At 37.7% G+C, this 18,787-nt stretch overlaps 1 protein-coding gene across 3 annotated transcripts in view; it reads right to left on the reverse strand.

Moving 5' to 3' along the window:
* SRBD1 (S1 RNA binding domain 1) overlaps nucleotides 1–18,787 on the reverse strand; it is a 257,032-nt gene that overhangs the window by 108,328 nt on the left and 129,917 nt on the right. For all 3 annotated transcript variants that reach the window (XM_045011858.1, XM_045011857.1, XR_006578521.1), the window contains exon 17: nucleotides 2,607–2,698. In XM_045011858.1, coding sequence (XP_044867793.1) covers nucleotides 2,607–2,698 — 92 coding nt within the window. The remainder of the gene's footprint in view (nucleotides 1–2,606; nucleotides 2,699–18,787) is intronic.

Consider the following 18,787-nt stretch of genomic DNA (forward strand, 5'->3'; position numbering starts at 1 on the left):
TAGGGGTAGAGTCCAGCTGGGAAGGCTCAGAAGACTGGCTCAGAGCAGCCTCCACAAGGAGGGCCCTCAGAAGGGTGTCGCGCTCTTTCTGGGTCCTGGATCTAAAGTTCTTACACATGCCACCCTTGTCCTTCACATGCGATTTCCCCAAGCATTTCAGGCAGCTGCTATGGGGGTCACTAACAGGCATAGGCCTGCTACAGTCAGAGTAGGGCTTAAAACCTGGAGACAGGGGTATGCCCCACCTGGGGCAGAGGCCTTTGGGACTGTAACTTCTTCCTACATTACTTAACAACTACTTAAACACTAACTATTATAAACAAACTATTTACAAGGCCCTAAGGATCAAATACAGTAGAGATGAAACTGCTAGCCTTTGGTAGGCAGGGAGGAGGTGCTCCAACTAACCACCACAGGTGGTAAGAAAGAACTCAGAGGGTGTAGAGCTGGCGGCGCCTAATATACCGACGCATGAGTGCGGCATTCAAGGGGGCGCCATAACCAACCTTACAGATACCACTACAAAGGCAAAAATCTCTAACGACCATGCACGTGGGCGCGCACACACCTAGAATGGAATCAAGATGAGCAAGCACTAGAAGAAGAATTTACAAATTATGAAAATGGAAACACAGATAAAGTCATACAAAATTAATCGTGATTAATCGCACTGATAAACAATAGAATACCAACTGAAATTTATTAAATATTTTTGGATGCTTTTCTACATTTTCAAATATATTGATTTCTATTACAACACAGAAGACAAAGTGTACAGTGCTGACTTTATATTATTATTTTTATTACAAATATTTGCACTGTAAAAATTATAAACAAAAGAAATTGTATTTTTCAATTCACCTCATACAAGGACTGTAGTGCAATCTCTTTATCGTGAAAACGTAACTTACAAATGTAGCTTCTTTTTTATTATATAACTGCACTCAAAAACAAAACAATGTACAACTTTACAGCCTACAAGTCCACTCAGGCCTACTTCTTGTTCAGCCAACCGCTCAGACAAACAAATTTGTTTACATTTATGGGAGATAATGCTGCCTGCTTCTTTTTTATAATGTCGCCCTAAAAGTGAGAAGAGGCATTCCATGGAAGTTTTGTAGCCGGCGTTGCAAAGTATTTACATGCTAGATATGCTAAACATCTGTATGCCCCTTCATGCTTCAGCCACCATTCCAGAGGACATGCTTCCATGCTGATGATGCTCGTTAAAAAAAAATGCATTAATTAAATTTGTGACTGAACCCTTTGGGGGAGAATTGTATGTCTCCTGCTCTGTTTTACCTGCATTTTGCTATATATTTCATGTTATAGCATTCTCGGATGATGACCCAACACATGATTATTTTCACAGCAGAGCTGACAAAACGCAAGGAAGGTACCAATGTGAGATTTCTAAAAATGGCTACAGCTCTAGACCCAAGGTTTAAGAATCTGAAGTCCCGTCCAAAATCTGAGAGGGACGAGGTGTGGAGCATTTTTCAGAAGTCTTAAGAGCAACACTCAGATGCGGAAACTACAGAACCTGAACCAACAAAAAAAAAATTCACCTTCTGCTGGTGGCATCTGACTCAGATGATGAAAATGAACTTAAGTCGGTCCACTCTGCTTTGGATTGTTATCAAGCAGAACCCGTCAACAGCATGGACGCATGTCCTCTGGAATGGTGGTTGAAGCATGAAGGGACATATGGATCTTTAGTGTATCTGGCACGTAAATATCTTGCGATGCCGGCTACAATAGTGCCATGCGAACGCCTGTTCTCACTTTCAGGTGACACTGTAAACAAGAAGCAGGCAGCATTGTCTCCTGCAAATGTAAACAAACTTGTTTGTCTAAGCGATTGGCTGAAGTAGGTCCCCTGAAGAGCTGGAATCTGTATGTTAAATCCTGGCTCCACCACAATCAGTGGAAGTTATACCCTGGCAGAGTATCCCATAATCAGACACACATTTTAATACCATCAGTGGCTCCCATGATCTCATTATGCACCTGGTCTATCTTACAGTACAGCGGCATTTACACTGCAGTAGTCATTTTTACATCTCTAAAACAAACTACTTCTGCTTTAAAGATCATGTGCAGTTACTGGAAGAACACACTAAAAGTGACCACATTCTGGGCAAAATATAGACACGTATGTATATATTCGCACGTCTGTGTGAGATGTGAGAAAGATGAGGGTTAGTTCATAGAAGAGTACAAATGTCCTGTTGTTCAGGCAAAGGTTTGGCAATTTTCTGGATCTTGTTTAGCCCCAGAAGTCCACAAGACCCAACATATTCATGAGACATGTCAGCTCAGAGCCTTAACAGGGCTAGGTAGAAGGCAGTGTGGTCAGATGGATAGTTAGATATCCAGTATTTCAAACACATTCCAAACTCCATACCAAATAATGTTAATCCAACATTACAATTGAGAAACCAAGCAACCAAAAATAAAGAGATGCAAAGTCACAGGTAAAAGCGCTTTCTTCAGTCCATTCCCTCCCCTTGTATTTAGGGGCCTCTTCTTATTACTGTACGGAATATCACACACAATACCAACTGAATTATACGAATAATAGAACTATTACGTATATTTCATACCTGCACTTCTTACGTTAGGATCTAGGTCTGGCATCTCTTTAGAAGCTTCTGGACTAACACTGTAGATAGATGCTCCCGCTTCACTGACAATGCTACGAAATAGAATAGCAAACAGTTAAAAATGCACAGCTGACAATCAAATCAACTTGAGATAGACAAGACTTCACTTCATTAAGAAGTGATTTTTTTTTTTGCATTTTTACAAATTTTTAAAACACATTTTTAAAATATTCTGGATGAACTGAATGCTAATAAAAGTGAAGGACAAACATCATTGGCCACAGTGAGACAACAGTACAGACACTGTGAAAGCACCTCTAGTTCTGCCAGTGCGCCTATTCCTTGCCTGGCCTGTAACACCTCTGCTCTTTCAGTGGTGAGTCTCCGAGTACACACTGCCCATCACGCCAACCTCTACAGTATTCTGTGATGTTGAAAAATGGGTGAGACACTATTCACTTGTGACCAATCAGGAAGTCAGATTTTCTCAAACAAAAAATACTCGCTGGTAATTTAGTTGGACCACTTATCTCCTGTACACACATTTAGAATATTGTTTTTGTGTGTGTGTGTGTGTGTGTGTGTGTGTGTGTGTGTGTGTGTGTGTGTGTGTGTGTGTGTGTGTGTGTGTGTGTGTAAGGCTGCGAGTCTTTCACAGAGGTCACTTTCTGGGACCTCCATGACTTCTGCAGTGGCCAGGGTGGCTGACCCCAGGGCCGCCCAAGCTACACCAGCTGCTGTCGGGCGGCCCAAGGCAGCTGGTCCTGGGTGCTGCCCCAGAGCAGCAGTCCAGGAGCAGCACCAAGGCCCCGGGCTGCCCTCATCCCCCAGGAGCAGCAGTGGAGCCCTGGGCTACCACCTCCCCGTGGAATAGCAGCGTCTGCGAGAGCGTATCCGCCCCCCCGCACCAAGGAACAGCAGCAGCGTCCGCTAATTTAAAAGTGACTTGACTAGGAATTCAAGGACACTTAATGATTTATTGATACTCATCAAAATGTTATTTTACTAGTCCAGGTGAGCTCACTTTGGTTTCATTGTGCACTTGGGAAAAAATCACCCATAGTTTTAGATGGTTCAAAAATTCACAAACTAAAGAGTAAACAAAAGTAAAACTTAGGAAACAACAACTGAAAGAGCATGTTTGCTTTTCTCAAGCATAAGGATTTTTATACTCCATTCACGCAAAACTGAAACATTGTCCTACAACATGTTTTTAATTAGAAAAAAAATATGGAACGCACTCAGGTAAAGCACCTATCATTATTATGAGATTTGCATACAAAGGTGTTTTTGTATGTATGCAGTAATCCCCATTGGGCACCCCGGGTCTGAGATTCCGAAGGCAGCAGAGCTTCCACCCAGCACAAAACCACCCCAAACAACTGGCATTCAGAATTGAGACCGGAAAATCTAGACATAAAACAAAACAAATTGTCCGGAGTAAAAGTATAGGGCTATGCATTCCAGAAAAGCAATTCCAAAAAAATGATTGGTTTATCCAGTCTCAACCAAGGTTTTACAGATTTATTAATACCTCTCTGGTTTTATTTCATTTGGTTTTAGTTGCAGCAAAGTGGTCACCCAAGTGAGGCTGACATATACACTCTAATATGCTTTATCTTGATCACAAAAATACTATTATAGCAAGCAAAAGAGTTTTGTTTGGGCTTTTTATACCAGTTTAAGTTAATTGCTCAGCTGCCCAATTGCAAGTGTCTATCTTTACCATTCCTCAGAGCATCTAGAGTCAAATTCAGACCTGGCATAAGCTGGTATAATTCCTGGAGACTTCAGCAGGAATCATGTTTGCTTCCTCTGTGCTGAATTTGATCCATATTGTTTTTTAACTCTTATGTTCACCAGATGAAAGTTGTTTTTTACAACATTTTTCAAGAAAAAAGGGGTGATTGGTTAAATTTTCAGAAGAGCATAAATGCCACCTAAGATGGACTTTCAAATCACTTTTGAAAACGGGCCAATTTTTTAATTTTATTTTACCCATTATGAAAAGCTGCACTGTCTAATATTTGGATTTGTTGGGGTTTTTTGTTTTATTTTTTAATATAACTTTTTTTTTATTTTTGTATTTTCCTTAAAAATACTAGACAAAACAGAAGGGTATCCTTTTTTCCTGGGCATTTCTGAATACCCACCACATTTTTGGACAGTACAAAATAGCAACTATATAATTAATAGAAAATAATTACATATTGAAAACTAATACATTGTAAGAAATAATATATAAACAACAAACAATGCCACGGATACACAAAATACCCATAGTGTGTGGGAAGTGGCAGGCCTTATATGTGCTATCACAATATACTGCTTCCTAATGGTTTCATCAACAAAAAGATGACTAAAGTTTATAGAATATGCCTTCCCACTGGCGATATAAATCCATCCTAGAGATGTTTCTCCATATCCCCATCCAACTTTTTAAAGTTACAAAATATACACATCTGAAGCACACCTGAACACAAATTACCCACTACATAATCCTTCAATTTATGTTTACTAATTACACCGCTATTATTGCTTATTGCTTAGTACATAAAGCCTTATGTGGTGTGCAGGTCTCATTTACGGTTACTAAAAGAGATGCATTTTAAATGTTAAAACCAAGGCTGCTCTTTAAATGTATTGCACTAGCACCACCTGGTGGTGTTCTATTTCCTTTGTTAACATTGCTTACTAAATGGGAAAGCCTATCTAACTCTGGCAGACATAAGACACATTTCACTCAGAGATCTAATAAAAACATTCTATTACAACACTTACATTTTCTCTTTTTGTGAATTTTCAAGGAAATAAAAGGAATAGAGGGAAATTAGTACATATGAATCCAAAAAGAGTTAAATTTGCTCCAAACTCAAAATTATTTTATCATATAGCTCTTTTACATAATTACTACTTCACTCATGTTTGTGCATATAGGCAGTAAAGTTTTCAAAAGCACCTAGTGACGTGGGTGCCTAAATCTCATTGAAAGGCAATAAGACTTAGGCACTTTTGAAAATTTTACCTAATATGCTTAACCATCCATACCATACATGTTAAAATAATACATATCTGTATTTATACTTTTAGAATTGACAAAAAATGATATTGCTTTATAATACTTCCGCAAATCTCAATTATGTTTATTAACACTGTATTACACTCTAGAGTTTTGCCTAAGATCAAATGCAATACTGGATTCATAATCTATAAAATAGAGAGGGGATATCTATATATTCGGCCTCTAAGGAGGATTTTCCCATCCTAATTACAACGATCCTCCAACACTGATGTGGCAGAACTGCTGTGCATAAATACAATTTCTTGTAGTTGCCTTATAAAAACATTACTAGTTATAAAACAATAATGGGACAAAGAAGGTCAGAATCAATAAGCCACCTTTATACATTTGGGGTGAAATCCTTGACTCAACATAGTTAATAGGAGTTTTGCCATTGACTAAAAATGATTTATCCCAAAACAGTGTTTTGATGCTGAAGGTTGCATAATTTAATTTCTAAAATATAAAAGTATCATGATTAATTATTGCACTTATGAGACTGTCTGGGAAACTATCACATAAGCCCTTCATTTATCTTTTGGCGGCAGCCGCAGGCAAGACCTCTGCAAAGGGCTGAAACACTGGAGAGCCCCACATTGACTGAGTAATCTTACTAGCTAGGAGAAGTGGTTTAAATATTATACAGGACATAAAAATAATGGAACTCCAGGACTGGAAAATCCAGAAAGGATAGAAGCAGACTGTTAGGTCAGAGAGACTGTGAAACTAAATTCAAATAATAAATTCACTGTCTCTCATCGGCCAGTGATATTGCCCAAGCAGAAAAGGAAAACGAAGGCATGTTGTGCAAGAAAAATCTATTAATAGGTGTTTGTTGAATAATATAAAGACAAGTATAATTTAGCCTGGAAACACACAAAATTTTAGGTCTGTGCATCAATCAAACTAAAAGATCAAATTATTATTCAGAATTTTAATAGTGTGTATAGTTAGAGGACTTTTCAGCATCATGAATATTTTAAAGTCTGCATTTATCTTGTTTATAGAAGAAAAGGTTTTCATCCAGCTTTTACTTAAATATGAAACTACATGCTGTTTATTTTTCATTCTGTTTTCATTAATTGTTATATACTGCACAGCAAAAGATTGCTTATATTAGATCATTCTTTTTTTGTGCTGCATTAAAAGGCCACTTGTCAAGTCAAAGTCACAGTCCAAATCCTGTCCTCAGTCACACCCGTACAATCCCATTGTCATCTGGTGCAACATCTTGAATATGCATGGATAGTATGCAAGGGTGCTATGTGTCCTCCTTTAAGAGAATACAACAAAAGCAAGTGATGACGCTATCACTTCCTGACCCAGATTCAGCAGGTACTTCCTTTAACCAAACATAACACATGCAGGGAAATAAAAAAACAAACAAACAAGAAAATAGAGCCAGATTATGAGTTCCTCAAATGAGAATCCTTGAGTACAGGTGGAAGGAGAGATGCAGCAGCATCCATATAGAGCACTAGAATGAGAGAATGGAGAACAGAGTATACTATAATTAGACAGAAATAAAAATGTGGAAAAAAACAGTAATAAACTTGCATCACACACTTAAAGCTAAATTTAAAAACAGACCTCAAGACAATCTATCACTTTGCATCATCAAATGTGACTGCTTATATAGATAGCCAGCTAACTTATTTTTAGATGTGATCAGATAATTTGACCTCTAAATGTGTGCAAAAAGGCACGAGAAATTATTTGCATAAGCACCTGCAAAATAAATGAGACAAAGTAATAACAATTAGTCTTTTAAATTAAGATTCTTTTTGCTATATATATGTATCCAGCAGCTTCAAAACACACATAAATAACACACAGTAAGAATCTTCAGATACCTCAGAGCAGTTAAGCTACAAACAGCCATACAAAAACCCCCTTGACTGACCAACCTCTTCATTTAACTCATTGTCAGAGAAGACAGAGAACCTGAAATTCTCCTCACAATAGGAGTGTATTGTAATTCAAAGAGATGCACAACTTGTGAGTATTTGTATCCATCTGTGTATTCACTAGTACCATTACAGGCAAAATTTACAGTAAAATGTAGCATTCGACTCAACAGATGTGATTTATATCATTCATTGTCAAGATACAGAATGCAAGCAACAACAGATGTGCAAAACCTGCAGGATGTAGAAATTACGCATCACCTATCATCATTACTCGGGAAACTGACCAATCAGTGTTCCAACACTTCAACAACAAACCACAGTCTAGCAGATTGGAAAGTTATCATAATCAAACAAGTGTCAAGGGCTGAAAGACTTGATGAAAGATAATTTATCAATATGCTTTCTTAAATCCACCAGAAGATAATCTGAGGATAAAGCCCCACTACACCAAATGGAATTCTTTGAATATCCCATGAACATGTACGGATTCGCTTTATTTCTTTGGGAAAAACAGCTGCAGCATCCTTGGCCTCAGAGCCAGTAATAATGATCATTTACCACCTTAAAGAATCAAATTGAAACACATTGCAGATTTAATACTTTGGTGGAGCTCTGTTAACTGGTTATTATCTTTATCTCTGCATATCCACAGACAGTTCTTTCATCACATCATTTGTCAGTTTACATTCCAAATACTAACAATTATACTGTGGTGTGTTTAAACACAAGCCTGATTTTACAGAACCATCCACAATATGTAACGATTTTTAAAAATTGCTCTGACCATTTTGAGATTATTTGTTCATATATTGGCTTGGGTTCTGGGTATAACATGTAGGGCTACATTAACATTATTAGGCATCTTTTGCCATAATTTTGGGGCTAATAGTTTCTCTATTCTTCCCCTTATAGCAAAAGCTCACCAGAAGTTAGGTATTTTAAGTAATGTTAATGTTTTTATTCTTTGCTGCAAGACACTTTAGCCACCTGACACCACACTGCAGGAAGTTATCCAGCTTGCCTAATCAGTGTATAACCTTACAGTTGTTAATAAATAGTGATCTCAGACAGACTTTCTAAAAGCTGCAAAAATAAATCTTTCAAGCTAATGAAGGGCATGATCCTGAAATATACAAATCCTGAACTGTCCCTATGTGCCCACACAGTGAAGTCAACAGGGCTCTGCTCAGATGCAGGGGTCTAAGTTGTCTCAAACTGCAAGACTGTGGCCCAATACTATTTTTGTAAAACAAATTCACAGTCCAAATATATAGTCACTACCACTTCTAAAACTCAATTTTCCCATTCACTGTTTTGTACAGTAATGAAGCAACCATAAACTTTCATCTTATTGTTACAACTTGTTAACTGGAAGGTCCTGAATAATCAACATTGTCACCCTCCCAAAACCCTCACTTTTTTTTTTGCAAATTCTAACAGTCTTTTAAAATGTTACAGGTTTAATGATAGTGTGTATTTTCCTTTTAAAGAGAAAAGGCATTTATGTGTTGCACATAAAGAGCTGAGATTCTGGCCTCCTTTACAAACATGCAAACTTGCAGGGACTCCAGTGAAGTAAATGGAATTAATCTGAATTACTGCCAATGTAACAGAACAGGATATGGCCCAGAGTGTTTGCCTTTAGTAAAAATCATTTAATCAAGTTAAGGCCAAAATGTACTACCCCTGCATTCTTTGCAAATCTAAATCACTCCCTGGCTTTACAGAAAGCTTTGGGTGCACAAGTAATGCCTGAGTGGTCCCTCCCTCATAACCTACCTTTTCAAGTCAAAATTATTTCTGAGCAATTTCAGAGCTGCATCATCTTCATGTACAAATGGAATGTGCATGCACATGCTGCTGTATCTAATGTTTACCTCCCTCCTAGTTGACCTTGCTTGACTTAGACTGCTAGAGCACTTCACCTCCTGACAAAGCCAACGTGCCACTCCATTAACTGGCAGAGGCTGCAGTCAGTACAATGCACTCATCAGACTCCCTTCTCAGGCTCTGGAGACTGCAGACATATGACCTTCATCTGACATGCTCAACCTCCTTTGGCTAGGGGTTGGGAACTGAAGTCTCTGCCTACTCTTCAGAACGCTAAACTTGCTAATGTTTTTCTAAATGTACCTCTGCCCTTGTGATAACTGCTTTCAGACACTCAAGACTGTGTTGTAATTTTAAAAGCATATTTGAAACAGAGAGCAAAATGTTTAAAAATAACCCCCTGTCGCTCACTCACTCTTTTTAATGCTTGAAAATAAATAATCCTCCCTATGAGGAAAAGGCACTTTCAGGCTACGCCAATATTTTCTTCATCCAGATTTAAATCTGCAGCTTGAGATCGATCAACATCTTTGAACATTCTATATATTAAGCACTGTAAATATTAATTTACAAATATACATTTTTTGCATCAAGACAAAGGAACTTTTTTATGCTGCATTAGAGAAAAGAATGCTACAATTTCAAAATATATTCATTCTGCATGCCTACGAAGAGAGGAGTGATTTCAATGCTTTCCTCGATAAATTTTATCATCAAGTTTTAACAGGAAAATAGAGAGAACTTGAAAGCTGATTTCAATTCTTGCTTGATAAGTTTATGAATTCTCCTAAAACAGCATATAAATGGAAGCTTTCACTACAAACAGAAGCATCATGGTAGATATAAAGTAAAGTAAATAATTATATGAGCCCAAAATATGCAAGAAAAAAAATCCATGTCAGCCTCTCTCTTCACATAAACAATTACGGTAGTTATTTAGAAAGGGAAAAGAAGCACAACATCTAGATAACATCCACTTGGCATTAAGTCATATGAACAATTTAAACCTGGAATTACTCAAAATCAATGTAAGTTAACTATTTAGCCATCTAATTTTGAAACAAACATGCCCTTTCAAATAAAGGGAACTTCTTTTGAATTCCCTCTTGAAAACAGAGTTAACACCAGGCAAACAAAAATAAGTACTATTATATGCATTGCGCATGCACACACACACACACACACACACCATTTATGTCTAATTTTATTTATTTTGCTAACCTTGGGACCTTTTAGAATAACTCAGACCTCAAATATTGGAGATATTTACGGATTTTCTCACATTCTTTAATGTTGTTGAAAGCTTACTTTACAATAAATTAAGAGGTAACCAAGAAAGTCAGGGAGAGTTCAGCTACAAATGTTTGCAGTCAAACCTCTGAGCATGCATGAAATACAAAATGCAATTACTGAAATAATTATCTTAAAAGGGTACCTCCACTCCCCTCCAAATTGACAGGATGACATTCGCACATTTTTTAAAAAGCACATCCTTTCAGACTCTTGCTGGCCTGTACCTGAGAGTGAAACCAAAATGTTGATTTTGCATTCTAAGAGCATCCTGTAAAGTACTTAAATGTAATAAAAAAAGGTATTTTAAGTATTAGAGCAATTTTGTTCAGAGATATGCAACCTGATCTCTTCTTTGTTAATATGGAATGGCTTTCAACAACATGGGTGATACTTGTGACACCCGCATTAGCAAACAGGTTTTCCTGAAACAACACATGAAAGTTTGGAGAATATAGCACACCTCTGCTAAACTTCTGATTTTGAGGAATTTGAATGTTTCCTAGATAAAGTCGTTCACTGGTTACTTTACAAAACAAAGTAACTAGTTCAGGATTTTCCCATCTTATTTTTTCAGTTAGTATTCCTATTTGAAAAACAGTGCAAAATTTTTTTGCACAATATTAAAAACAGCAAGTGAGAAGGTTGTATGAAAAGTTTTTATTTACTACCATCAGAATTAAATGGATTAAATAAATATTCCTTAATATTAGAGTTAAATAAGATTAATTCCTTCCCATTTTGATGTAAGGCTAAGAATCCATAATTTAAGTAAGACCTCTAGCTTACTAAACTAATGTAACAAACTGTACAATTATGACACTGGAATCCTCTATTCATTCATCTATGAACCATGCCCTCAGCACATCCCTGTAAAGAGAAGAACGATCAGATATCTGTCTTCATCTTGTCTGAAAACGATGACATTTTTCAGTACGAAAAGGGTCCAAATGGCAGGTGTCAAAGAGTTTTAGCTTCACACGTGGTGCTAGGAGGCAGAAAAAACAACAGCAGCGTGTGGCCATGTCAGAGCTATACAGTAGCTGCTGTACGAGTGCATATCTGAAAAGAGCAAACCTCATAGTCTGTTAAATCAATCTAGTGCCAGATGCTGTTATCAGAACAAAGCTGGTGCTATGGATTCACCCCAGGAGAAATAAACATCCCAAGTCAGGAGCGAAAAGCGAAGACCTAGTATGGCACCTTTCGAGCCTAAAGGTGACAGTTACCTGCATGTGCCCTTATTGTTTTTATTGACAATTTGTGAAAACAGGTTCTGTCATTGCTCGTAAAGCAGTCTGACTTGAAGCCCCTCTCTCTGTTGCAAATGCTTACGTAAATATGAGCTTTCATATCTAAACTCTACTTCCAAGTTAATCATCCAACTAAAGCCATACATCTATTTGGCTTTTACTTTCAGAGTTAAGTACTGTAAGTAAAGGAGAATTTGAGAGATGGAATTTTAGCCATTTTTCTTTCAATCCCCTCCACTCATTTTGCCTAGGCACTGGAAAGGTAACATGGGATAATACTGTCAAATACTGTCAAACTGGAATCAGAGCAAAGTTTCAATTTTAATTTTTAACTTCTTCAGCTTTGTGAATTTCATTTAGCGTTAGCCAGTAAAATACACAATAGCTCTTAAAAAAAAAGCCCCTTCCAAACAGGATGTATGAACATTCACACAATAGAACATGTATTCACACATTTAAAAATGCTCTGAAAAAATTACTGATTAATAGTCAATTAATATAACTCAGCAATTTTAATTGGAAGAGAGCAAGAGAGACACTTAAAGGGTCTCAGGGTTGACATTATGAATAAAGGCCTGAAAATTTTATTTCAAAACATGACACCTCCAGAGACTGATATACCTTGTATTAATTTTACAATTCAAGGTCCTGACCTGCAAAACCTTCATACATGCTTAGATTCGTGCAACTGACTAATCCCAATGACTTCACCAAGACAATTTGTATTTGACAAGGGAAACACATTCTCAGGTATTTTCAGGAACAGGGACCAAACAAGATTCCATCTAGATTCCCATATCATAAAAGCTACCCAACCAGTGAGAATATAGGCAGTCTCTGATCAAGAGAAGACAAGCGCAAGGGGAATGCAGTGTGTTAATGCTCAGGTTTAATATATATTTATGTATGGAGAGTTTTTTTTGTTTGTTTGTTTTTAATGCACTTATCTATATTCTAAATAATCAGTTAATCTAAAAAGAAATTAACCAAAACATTATTAGATTCTGCCCTTCAGTGAATCAATTTACCCAATGAGCCTATCAAAACCCTTCCAGACTAATGAATCCCACTCATATGCCCATCACTGTTCTTCCCAGATCAGAAAAACATGTGACTGCAGGATGGGCCTTGTAGAAGTCAACAGAACACGAGAGGCAAGTTTCAGAGCAGAAGGCCTATCACTAACAAAGTTCCGCCGGCAGTTCATTCTCAATTAAACCAGGAGGATCCCAGCCCACGCACCATCAGTTATGGTGACATCAACTGGAGTGGTATCACACATAGGGAGAGAATTGCTCTCTCAAATAGCATATTCTTACAATTCAGGAACAGGAAAGGAACCTTTGTTAACTTGACTGTTTTTATTACTATTGCTGTTGGGGAGAATTGTCCATTATAAATGGCCTTGCAGCAGCATAGAGCACTTCCATACAATACTGTACAGCTTGACCCCTGCAAATCTTCCCTGCCATAAACAACCCTTACCCAAGTGAGTGGCTGTATTGAATAGTCCTTACTCATGCAAATAGCTATAATTTTTGATCAAGCCAGAAAAAAACCTGGATTATTGCAAACCTATCCAATGATTCCCCCCGATATGATCAGTAACAGCTCAAAGGGAAATGAAAAAAAAGCTTGCCCACACGTAGTAGTTTGGGTGCTGTAGTCAACTCTTCCCAGTTTACCCTAGCCAAGAACAGAGGCAACCATGATGTCCCCTTGACCCTTTTCTACTGAGAAATATGCCTGCTCAGGCCGTGAAGAGCAGGGTAACTATTTAAAATTTAATAGGCCTACTTGCATTAGCAAGGATTTTCAGAATAGAGCCTTTATTCTATATAGCATCCTTCCTGCAAGCGGTACGTGTAAGGATTCAAGTTTGAAATCCTTCACTCACATGCCAGATAGTGTCTGGATATGTTGCACTGGTAACTTTTAAAACTTTCTTTCTAAGCATCCACTGCCACTATTAGTCATGACTTTCTCTTGGGGCTCTATATCCTTGCTTCCTGGCATAACACAGATACAGTTCCCTATAGCAATAAAATTAAATAAATAAAAGAAAAAGCCAGAAGAGAATTAGAGAGAGGGGCCAGATGGAGCCTTCAGCACTCTAATAGCATAAAGTAAAGTAGATGGAGCCCATGTTGGCCTTTCCATGTGTTCAGGAAGAAAAAGAAGCCTGTCCAAAAACCTCTTTATTTTGATATATTGTGCAAGACATCCATCTTTGTTTATTTGTTTATTTAGAATAAGAGCCAGGTCCTCAACTAATTAATTTGTTAATGCATTTCACAGAGGAACTCAAATTCAGTCAGATCCAACAGTGCATTCAACCAGTGTTGTATAGGGGGAGTGAACTTATTCAGACAAGCTGTAAGAATATGCTTTTTAGTTGCCATAGTTGCCCTGAGGAACTGTTTTTGTTCGGAGGCCAGATAATTCAGATAGAGTGAATGTAGTGGTTAAAATGTAGTTATACTGGACAAGAGGTTGGTGCTTAATATCATATTAATTCTCCTGAAGACTTAGTCCACAGAGTGCAGCAATAACTGGACAAGACTACAACATATGGATCAAAGTGCCTCTTGGAGAGTTGCACCTCCAGCAATTGTCATTTTCTTTAACACTCATTCTAAATATTCTGGAAGGAGCCCAACAAGGATTTTGGTGTGGATGCTATAGCCTTGATTCTTAAGAAATACTGGCCTGCAGATTTGCTTTTCTGATTCAGGCTTTATACTACTTTTTTTACAATAATTTGATCTCACAATGGTATCCAGCAAGATGATCTTATCTTTTTACCTTATTTAACAAATAAAATACCAGAGGATACTTTCTAGTGTTACCTATTAGAACGTTGTGGAGTATCTGGGACTTTCCACAAAGGGAAACCCACAGCAGTTTTAGGTTTCTTGCAGGGAGATCACAGAGTTTAGGGCTTCTCCATGATCTATAGTTGAATGGAAGATATTACAGAGAAACTGGGAAATCTTCTTTGGGTCATGGGTAGGAGGAAAAGCTTATATAAACATGGTAAAAGGTGTGGTTAATTTTTCTAGTGCTGATCTTGATGTTATCTCTTGCCTCTCTTATAGGTAGGACACATCTGGAAAATTCTGTCTTTTCCATTTCATAGGCTAACAGCCTCCTGCCTTTATCCTCTGACTCAAAATACTTCTGATAAAGCAAATAGTCCTCTGTGGAGACTTTATTAAATTCACACACTGGTATCCTTTTTGAGTGACTGCCTCAATGTCTTTGCTAATAATCAGACATTGCTCCACGTTCTTAATCTCAGTCTGAAGTCTAAATTTCCTGGGCTTCATTTAATTAAAAAAAAAAGAGAAAAGAGCAGACTACCTACTCTGACATGGCTTTTAGGGATTCTTACATTGTGGATTTGTGGATATTCCATGTTTACATTGCTCAGCATAAAAATGTATCCTGTTTTGTCTGTCAAATGAATTTCTGCTGTTTATTGGAAATACGTGATGTGTTGAGGCACCAGCTAGCGTTTCTCAGAGGTGAATCACATAAATCAATTAAGAGAATAAAGCATCATGGGATAAAAAAAGATTTTACATACAGCAGAGAAAATTGCAGGGTATAATTTACTAAACAGCAAGAAATTAACAGGATGTAAGTCAAGCACCAGGTGTTATATGAAAACAAAAAGAGGGAACAATCCAGTAGATATGTTTAATATTCAGTCTGATGGCAAAATAATTAGCAGCATCAGGCTCAGAATTTCAAGTTAAATTCAGATCAATTTAGAATATTGCATTTTAAAATTCAAACATGTACACAAAGCTGAAGTAATAGCCAAATCACCACAACCTCCAAAGCAAAATGCTGACCGATGAGTTTAAGGATTAAATATATTTTTCCCTAAGTTACTTTTCTGAGGAATGCATCTAAATGCAGGGAGACTTACTCAGATGTCCGCAGAGCCACAGATACAGATTTGGTGCTTTACTCTTAAATTATCATTTTTTCTACTTTAAGGCCTCCAGGCTTCTTTCATGTCTTCTCTAGTGCTCCTCACTGTCATTGTTTTAAATATTGTTTTTTGCTGATATCATGTACATCTGCTGGGTGTCTGCAGTAACAGATGCTGATCTGAATCCAATACATCTCCAAACAAAAGTGGGCTACATATCAGGCAACCTAACTCTTACCATTGTTTCAACCTCCCACCATATAAAACAAAGGATAAATTCTTATTTTGAGTTATATACAGAAGTGCACACAAACTGAGAATCTATGCACAAAGAAGTTTCACTACGGCAATATTTCTCTAAACATACCAGCAGTAAAAAAAAAAAAAAAAAGACACTAATTAATTTTGTAAATTGCAGATGTTTTGCTAAAAAAGCAACCAGAAGGAAAAAAATAGATAAAAAATGGATTTAATTAGTATTTATTTTAAAGAAGAATAATTTGTTCCTTCAGATTGTGGGGAATCCACACTGTACGCTTTCCCTGAATTATATCACTATAATTGGCATAAACATAGGCTGAAAGAGATTTAATTTTAAACACCTATTTTCATCCCTTAATAAACTCTCTGAAAAATGTTTCTGGACTGAAATCTACCATCATAAAGTTATGATTCTATGCTTCGTTCCTAGGCTTTGTTTAAGGGTGTGGGGGTGGTTTTTTAAGTGTAAGTTAGCCATTTTTGAGTTATGCAAATATGAAAAAATATAGGAAATCCATTACAAAATTGAAGTGCTTTTTGTGTTCAAATAATACAAAACATAGCCTGATTTTGAAAAGAAATCTCACTTTTTACACTGCAATTTGTGAAAGACATTGGCCAGTGCCTTTTATAGCACATAGATGTCTAATTACCTTTTTGGGCCTGAAAATACAGTAGACAGGCTTCTACGTGTTGTAAAATGCACCAGTACTTATTTGCAGATACAAAACCAGAAAGTGAGTGGAGGTTTTTAATCACAGCTGTATATAGATTTTGTTTTTTTAAATATGCCTTTGATGTATTTCAAGGCATTTGGTTCACAATTAAAAGGACTTATGCATTATTTAAGATGAAAGCAGCAATGAAAACCAAGTGCTACAAACCAATATTTTTCAAGCATGACAAAGGCACTCACCCTCACTGAGGAATAAGCTCATGCAAAGAATTAAGTTTATAACTCATTTTAAATTGGAAAGCAAAAAAAAAAAAAAACAACAACTTTTCAGCCCCAAATGTCTGAAGATCATTATAATGAAATGAAAATAATGATTGAGGATCCAATCCCATAAACAAACATTTGTGTACATCACCTGAATAATACCATTGACTCCACTGGGACTAGTCACATGCAGGATTGAGCTTAAAGAGATTTTTTTCACCCTACCAGAGTAGCCAGTTAGTCTGCAGCTAGGATTCGCCAATTCTCCAAGGTCTGAGGAAGTAAATGACTGCCTCAGATTTTTCTAAAGAGTCAGATCTATTAAACTTTCAGAATAATCATATATTTCCCGCCCCCCGAGTTAGAATCTGACAAACAAGCTTTGATATTTAAAAAAAAAGACACTGGCAGTTTGCCTTTAATAACATCCAAATCACACTGAAGAGTAACTTTTTAAAAGAGCTAGTGTAAATATTGTAAACAAAGATAAATCAGAATAAATTAGAAATGAAATTAACTCTACGCCCTATATTGTTGATTCTTGCAGGAAGTAAGTAGAATTACAATGAATCTCATCTGCCTGAGTATCAAATTGTTACTTGTTTTTTGCACCCCATTTTCCCCCAATAACAATAATAGTTTTTTGGTTTTTTTTAAATACCTACTTAAGGGGGAGGGAAATGATGGGAGAGACAAAAAATAGAGACACAGTGGTGGTTATGATAACTATAAAGGTCTAGATTAGGATGAAAGACCATCTGTGTGGAAAGACTCCACAGCAAAGGGAGCACCTACTACTCCTGAAGGCATTCTGCACCAAAAAAATTAAAATTCTGCACACAAAAAAAATAAAATTCTCACACAGTATTTTAAAATTCTGCACATTTTGTTTGTCAAATAAATGTGGAGGTTCCAGCGTGACATTGGGGAGCACAGGCCACCGGCTGCACAGAGGTGGGAGATCACTGTGCGGCTCTTCCCCTGCCCCCCCCCCCCCAACCCCCAGGACATGGACTCAGCGGTGAAGCTGCACCCAACCCTGACACAGTGCAAGGACCCAGCTTGCCCCAGAAATACCCCAGGGTCCTGCCCCTCTGTGTGGGAAGGCAGGTTCAGCAAGGCAGGATCCAAGTGCAGAGGGGCTTAATGTGCGGGGAATCAGGTGCGGGTTGAGAGAGTTCTGTTTTGGGCAATCTGGGTGCAGGGACCTCAGTGGGGGATCCGGGTGGCTGTTTCCCCCTCCCCCTCCGCTGGATGCACAGAGGCTTGTTGGGGGTTCTGGCTGCAACCATAATGGGACTCTACAGGGGAGTCCAGGTGAAGGTGGCTGGGCCTCAACAGGGGGAATCTGGGGGGGGATGAGGGGAACAGAACTTGGCAGGGGGGTATGGGTGTGGGGGAGTTACACATTATTTAAGATGAAAGCAGCAATGAAAACAAAGTGCTATGAACCAATCTTTTTCAAGCATGACAAAGGCACTCACCCTCATTGCGGAATAAGCCCATGCGAAGAATGAAGTTTATAACTCATTTTTAACTGGAAAGCAAAAAAAAGGAACAACTACACTTCAAAAAAAAGTAACAGGACACTTCCCCACTCCCCCACTCAGTGGAGGGGTCCAGATCTGCGGTAGTGGGGCTCAGTGAGGATCCAGGTACAGCTGGTTGGGGCTCGATAGGGTGGGGATCCGGG

The sequence above is a fragment of the Mauremys mutica genome, chromosome 3, assembly GCF_020497125.1.
Source record: "Mauremys mutica isolate MM-2020 ecotype Southern chromosome 3, ASM2049712v1, whole genome shotgun sequence".
Lineage (NCBI taxonomy): Eukaryota > Metazoa > Chordata > Testudines > Geoemydidae > Mauremys > Mauremys mutica.